Source organism: Octopus bimaculoides, chromosome 24 (assembly GCF_046866305.1).
Source record: "Octopus bimaculoides isolate indiv1 chromosome 24, ASM4686630v1, whole genome shotgun sequence".
In the NCBI taxonomy this organism is placed as follows: Eukaryota; Metazoa; Mollusca; class Cephalopoda; order Octopoda; family Octopodidae; genus Octopus; species Octopus bimaculoides.
The window spans coordinates 26,149,834-26,157,333 of record NC_142951.1 but is presented as its reverse complement, the minus strand read 5'-3'; the positions used below and the strand labels follow the sequence as shown (position 1 = coordinate 26,157,333).

General features: G+C 38.3%; 1 protein-coding gene across 1 annotated transcript in view; it reads right to left on the bottom strand.

Moving 5' to 3' along the window:
* LOC128250810 (ras-related and estrogen-regulated growth inhibitor-like) overlaps window positions 1-7,500 on the bottom strand; it is a 97,561-nt gene that overhangs the window by 15,200 nt on the left and 74,861 nt on the right. The window contains exon 2 of the mRNA XM_089341449.1: window positions 2,861-2,917. Within this exon, the coding sequence (XP_089197575.1) occupies window positions 2,861-2,917 (57 nt within the window). The remainder of the gene's footprint in view (window positions 1-2,860; window positions 2,918-7,500) is intronic.

Below are 7,500 nucleotides of genomic sequence, written 5' to 3'. Positions count from 1 at the left end.
TTATTATCTTTTATATATATATATATATATATATACATATATATACTAATATATATATACATACATACACACATACATATGTGTATGCGTTTGTGTGTGTGTGTGTGTGTCTTTGTGTCTGAGCCTGTCCCCCACCGCCGCTTGACAACAGTGCTGGTGTGTTTACGTCCTCGTAAAAAAACAGCTGATACTGGCCACAATGATGTAACATCATTAGCAACAGTAGTGGCACAATAGTGGCACATAAGTTGAAAGAGCAGCGGCATAGCTGTAGCAATGGCAACAACGGCAACAGTAGCAGCAGCAACAGCAGCAGCAGCAGCAGCAGCTATATACAAAGTAAGTGGCCGTCGTGTGGTTCATACGGATAAATCCAGCTGATGTTTTCATCAAATAGAATCGTTGAAATATGTTGGGTAAACGATATTCTTGTTTATGTTTATCTTGTTTTATTTAGTTTCTTTCCTACCCACCCCCACCCCCACCCCACGACCCAGTATATTTGTTTATTTTTGTTTTACATTTATTTTTGGTTGGCAACAAAAAAAAAAGGTGGCGGGGGAAGAAGTGTGTTTGGAAGAGAGTGTTTTGTACGTACGTTTTGAGTGACAAATATAACTGTGAAGAGACAGAGAGTATTGACTGGGTGAGGTTATACTTAATACGAGGAAGCAGGAAATAAGACATACTTCCCGGAGCTTGTTAAAGTGTCATATAACACTAACTCTGTGTGTGTGTGTGCGTGTGTGCGTGTGTGAGTGAGTAAGTGAGGGAGGAAGGGAGTAAATGTACACATATTTGCATATATATGTGCATATAGTAAAGAGAGAGAAAAGAGGGAGGAAAGAAAAGGAGGGAGAGATTTGATAGATATAACGATATCTTAGACGTGAACGTATTCAAGGATAAAATTAGCTTACACCCAGACCTTCAATATATATATATATATATATATACATATATATATATATATATATATATATATATATATATATATATATATACTGTAATATCATTTAGTACGCGCCCCCACTTCTTGCTAAATGATTAGTCTAACATAGGTAAAACAATGTTCTGTTTAATAGATATGTACTTCCACACTAGTCATGGGTTTAAGAAATTGTTCAACAAGCGTAACCTTAAAGTGGGTTTTAGCTGTACCAGGGGCATGAAGCAAATTATATGAGCTGCTGAGACTAGTCACTTTACATGCCCTCTGAATAGATCCTGAAATACAAATGTCATTGTATATGTTGCAAAGGTTAAAACCCATATACCCGAAACTTGGCACCAACTCGAAACACTAAAATTGTTCAAACGCTCTTCAGAATAAGAGCGTAGAATCTCAACTCTTTCTTCCAGAACATTGATAAACAAAGCTTTCGAATTATATCTTGTCTTTGATAGAAAAGTCTTTGAACAACCGTATCAGCTGTAGGATTGCTGAAAACTTTATATTCAATATATATAATGTGAATGGTAGTAGAAGATGTGGCCTATGCATAACTGAAAAAAAAGGAGTAATTCTGCAAATCTCGTTGGAACCAAGGATTTAATTAAAAGCCAATTTAGAAGCTTCAGTAAATGTAAACCCACCGATAAGTTCACAGTCCACAACTGGATACAACTATCCTAAATCAGAAAGTGAATCCATGCAGATGTAGTCAACGATGGCTAAAATACAGAATTCCCATTAATATTTTAATTAAATTCTTTTCTTTTTCCTCGTTTTTATTTATCATTTATTTTGCGTCCTCCCTCTATTTTGAAATAAGATGCTATTATTAAGCTATAATTTAGACACTCTGTACAGAGCTAAATTCTTATTAATTTTTTTTCCTTTTAATTTTCTCAGTAAATATTTAAATTTTAACATATCACCATATTAAAAGTTAACAAATCACCTATGAAGGAAGAGTAATTTATACACGATCTCCCCATAACCACATTTTTTAGTTCACGATATAACAAATAGTAGAAAAAAATTCCCCAAAACAAATTACTTTGTTGAGTAATATATGCAGTAACATAAGTGCACAACTACTTGGAGTATCTTTGAAACTAGTAGTAAAATGAATTGACAGATTTCTATAATCGTATAATATATATAAATTAATTCTGTATTCATTATATATGCAATATAACTATGTTTATTTGTGTGTGGAATTTGAACTCAGAACGTAACGGCAGACGAAATACCGCTAAACATTTCGCCCGGTGTGCTAACGTTTCTGCCAGCTCGCCGCCTTAATGACTGAAAATATTGGCTTCAAGTTTTTGCACAAAGCCAGCAGTTTCGAGGGTGGGGTTAAGTCAATTATATCGAACCAGTACTCAACTGGTACTTATTTTATTGACTCTGAAAGGATGAAGTCGACCTCGGCGGACTTTGAAATGTAAAGGCGGACGAAACGCCGCAAAGCATTTTACCCGGCGAGCTAACGATTCTGCCAGCTCACTGCCCTAGTGGCTGAAAATATTGTCGTTTACATCAAACCCAGTACTTGACTGATCAACCTTGATCGAGCAGACTTATGATAAAACCCATTCCAATTGTGACCATCTCGTTCTCTTAGAAGTTGCAAGTATTCTGTCACGCAATATCCTCTTTTTTAACAAAGCGATATGTGATTTGAGAAAGATTTGGTTGTTGTTTCTCGCAAGGCCGCGTCGTTGAAAATGCCACTGGTCAAATTGAAATTGCACACCTAAATAGTGAATCGCACCATAACCCTTTGACTTGACGAACTCACAGGATTTGAACTCAGATAATAAAAAAAATATAAATAAAATAGCAATGATTTGAACTCGTTATATTGTTTCGAAATTCTCAGATAGAAAAAAAATTGCAGTTACTTACCCTGCGATGAATCGTACTCCCATATAAAACGCTTGGTCAAGAATCGAACCACAAGGGCTGGAAGAGAAATAGAAAGGGCATTTTAATTGCATGAATCTGCAGTTTTTATTGTTGTTGTTGTTGTAAAATAGCTGCAACGGCTGACGCTTCTAACTCGCCACGTAGATACAGTTGATTTAGCGGAAGAATTAACGAATATGGTACAGTAGTCTCACTACCATCACCATCACCATCACCATCACTATTACTACTACTAACAACAATAATCATTTCTATTAAAGGCACAAGGCCTGAAATTTAAGGGAGCGTGACGCCAGTGTGTAACTGGTACTTAATTTATCGACTCCGAAAAGAAGAAAGGCAAAATCGACCCCCTGCGGAATTTGAACTCAGAACGTAGCGACGGACGAAATACCGTTAGGCATTTCGTCCGGCGTGCTAACGATTCCGTTTGGTCGACGCCTTACAGACAATAATAATAACAATGGTTTCAAATTTTAGCACAAGGCCAACAAGTTTGGTGGGGAAGGGGGGGGGGTAAATCGGATACATCGACTCCAGTGCTCAACTGGTACTTATTTTTACCGACCCCCCCTAAAGGATGAAAGGTAAAGTCGACCTGGGCAGAATTTGAACTGAGAACGTAAGAACGGACGAAATGTCGCTAAGCACTTTACCCAGCGGGCTGCCGATTCCACCTCCGTCATACATTGATCGCAATGGTCCATACATACAACAATATATAGAAATTTCGGGTCTTGAGCCTAGAGTAGAAAAGATCATTTCATCTTGGTGTTGTGGTAGCGGGGGTGCTGGTCGTTATTGTTGTTATTGTTGTTATCGTACACAAAGTGATCTATTCTGTTGTCTCTGGATATGTGACTGATGGTGCACCAGTGACTAGGACCTGCTGTTGCTAGTCTCCACCTCTTGACTTTCTCTTCCACTTCTCCAATTCTTCAGGACAAAAGCCCTGAAGCAGTTCCCAACTATCACAATTATAACAACTTTTTTTTCCCTTCCTACAGCATAGCATCATTTGCATGTCTTTCATTTTTGTACTTTCAACTATGCACAGCTCCGGTACGACTCAATGGTTTTCGGATACCATTAGGACTTAAAAGTTAATGCCAAGCCTGCTACGCCACCTATCTTCTCTTTCTTCCCATAAGATGATGCAAACGTAGGGCGGCGAGCTGGCAGAAACGTTAGCACGCCGGGCGAAATGCTTAGCTGTATTTCGTCTGCCGCTACGTTCTGAGTTCAAATTCCGCCGAGGTCGACTTTGCCTTTCATCCTTCCGGGGTCGATTAAATAAGTACCAGTTACACACTGGGGTCGAGCCCCTTGTGAGCAATAAAGAAATAAGAAACGTTAGAACGCCGGGCGAAATGCTTAGCGGTATTTCATCTCTCTTTACGTTCTGAGTTCAAATTCCGCCGGGGTTGACTTTGCCTTTCATCCTTTCGGGATCGATAAATTAGGTACTAGTTGCGTACTGGGTCGATCTAATCCACTGCCCACCTCCACCCAAAAAATTTCGAGCCTTGTGCCTGAAGTAGAAAAGAATATGACGCAAATGTGACAAAACACAAGAATTCAATGACATTTCCGATGCTCCTTACCACAATCCTTGGGTGGGGGTGGGGGTGGGGGATTAAGTCCCAAGTATTGGTGTGCAGATGTAAAGTGGATATTTGCCTCCTAATTTCAACCTGTTTTACTTGCTGTGTCTCCGGTCTTAAAACACCATGCAGACAATTCCGTAGGCATTAGCACGTCAGATGGCGAATATTTCTGTCTCAAGGACACACACAGTCCCTCTTGCAGCTGCTATTTTAAGAGCAAATGAAAACCTCCGTTATTTTTAGTTTACACAAATAAATGACATTCCTCTTTGCCAGTTCTTAAATATATATTTATCAGGCAAAGAGTCATGGTCTCGCTTCAAATACTTCTGCCAGACTAATTACTTTTGTATGGGTTTTGTCCTGTCCAGTTTTTTTTTTTTCGTTAGACTCGGCATACGCAAAATGCATTGTTGTTGTTGTTGTTACTGCTGCCGCCGTTGCTGCTGTGGTGGTTGTTAGTGCTAGCATTGTCGTCTACATTCTGTGTCTCATTATTTATAATGCTCTAAGGCGGCGAGCTGGCAGAATCGTTAGCACGCCGGGCGAAATGCTAAGCGGTATTTCATCTGTCTTTACGTTCTGAGTTCAAATTCCGCCGAGGTCGACTTTGCCTTTCATCCTTTCGGGGGTCGATAAATTAAGTACCAGTTATGCACTGGGGTCGATGTAATCGACTTAATCTCTTTGTCTGTTCTTGTTTGTCCCCTCTATGTTTAGCCCCTTCAGGGCAATAAAGAAATAAGAAACGTTAGCACGCCGGGCGAAATGCTTAGAGATATTTCGTCTGCCGTTACGTTCTGAGTTCAAATTCCACCGAGATCGACTTTGCCTTTCATCTTTCGGGGTCGATAAATTAAGTACCAGTTGTGCACTGGGATCGATGTAATCGACTTAATCCCTTTGTCTGTCCTTGTTTGTCCCCTCTATGTTGAGTCCCTTGTGGGCAATAAAAAAATAAGAATCGTTAGCACGCCGGGCGAAATGCTTAGCGGTATTTCGTCTGCCGTTACGTTCTGAGTTCAAATGCCACCAGGGTTGACTTTGCCTTTCATCCATTTAGGAGCGATAAAATAAGTACCTGCTGAATACTTTCATCCTTTCGGGGACGATAAATTAAGTACCAGTTATGCACTGAGGTCGATGTAATCGACTGATCCCCTCCCACAAAATTTCAGACTTACTTTCTGCCGACCGTAGAAAGGATTATTTATAATGCCCATGAGAATAGCGCTTAGTTTTTCCAAAGAATAACAATATCTTAAAATTCTAATTTTAATATATTTTCATAAAAATGTTGTTGATACGGTAACATCCTTAAAGTAGTTTTCAACCGGACAATCAAATCGCAAAATGAATTTCTATTAACTGCGTCGTATACATTCTTTCTCCGCCTTTCAATTCCTTCATTTCCTTCCGGCTTCTACTGGTCATCACAATCCTATCGTATTTGAAAATTGAAAATTTGATAACAGGTTTAAAACAACAAAGCAGAGTTCAGTGCCACATTCGAATTCTTTTTTCCTTGTAAGTTTCTTAATAATGCCGAGATACTTTTTCGAAGATGAAGATTATAAACATGATGATCTTTTTTTTTTCTTTTTTCTTTTTTGTTTTAATTCTAATTTTTTTTTTCTTATTCAGATATAAGAGAAGACCATACCATTTTAACTATTCATTAACTTGCTCGTAATCGTTGCCAAAACATTTAGCCAACTAAAATACCGATCGAAAGAATTCTAATGATATCGTGTTATATGATCCGTTTATCTTATCTCATCATTAAGTTGTGCAACGATCATGAATATTTTTGAATTGTTAAAAAGGGAAGACCTTTTTTTCTTTCCAAATTACACACACATAAACACACACACACACACACACACATGTATATGATGCATATATGTGTTTTGAATGCGGTGTAAAGTAAATAAAGTAAATAATGAAAGTATCCAATAACGTAAGTAAAATATTTGATAGCATTATCTCCCCTTGTTTTCTTTATATCCATCCAATACTGTTTGTTATATTAAACGTTTTCTTTATTCGGCGTAGATTCTACATGAAACGTACGTGTAGAAACCCATTGCATGCAAGCAAGTCTGAAAGGGAGACAGCAAAAGCATCAACAATAAGAGGAGAGACAAGGGCAACTGGATTCTATATATATAAAAATGAGAATGTGTGTCTGTTTGTCTGTGTGTGTGCATCACTAAAACTCGAGAACTACCCGACCGATTTCATTCAAATTTTACACATGCCCTACTTCTTGCCTAATGCGAGACCGGAGCAATCTCCTATCTATTACACTAATTCAGTATTACGTGCCAAAGTGAAACAATAACATTTCTATAAGTTTCCCTATGTATTTATATACATGTTTGTGTGTATATTTATATACATGTTTGTGTGTTTAACAGGTACTTATTTTATCGTTCCCGAAAGGATGAAAGGCAAAGTCGACTTCGGCAGAATTTGAGCGGAGAACGTGAAGACGATACTCTTTACTCTCTCTTTTACTTGTTTCAGTTATTTGACTGTGGCCATGCTGGAGCACCACCTTTAGTCGAGCAAATTGACCTCAGGACTTATTCTTTGGAAGCCTAGTACTTATTCTATCGGTCTCTTTTGCCGAACTGCTAATTTACGGGGACATAAACACACCAGCATCGGTTGTCAAGCGATGCTGGGGGTACAAACACAGACACAAACACACACACATACATACATACATATATATATATATATGTGTGTGTATATATATATATATATATATATATATATATATATATATATATATATATATATATATATATATATATAAAGTGTAGTATATTGCCACTTAAGTGTGGCTGACCCCTAGGGGTGGATGTTACTGTTGCTTTTAGCCCCAGGAGGACATCTCCTCCAGCTGGCTTATCGACACACGACTGTGTCCTGTTTGCCAAGGGAAGTTATCCCTCTCACCTCGATCTGCAGCACGAACGTATCCGGATTTCAGGGTTATTTCCC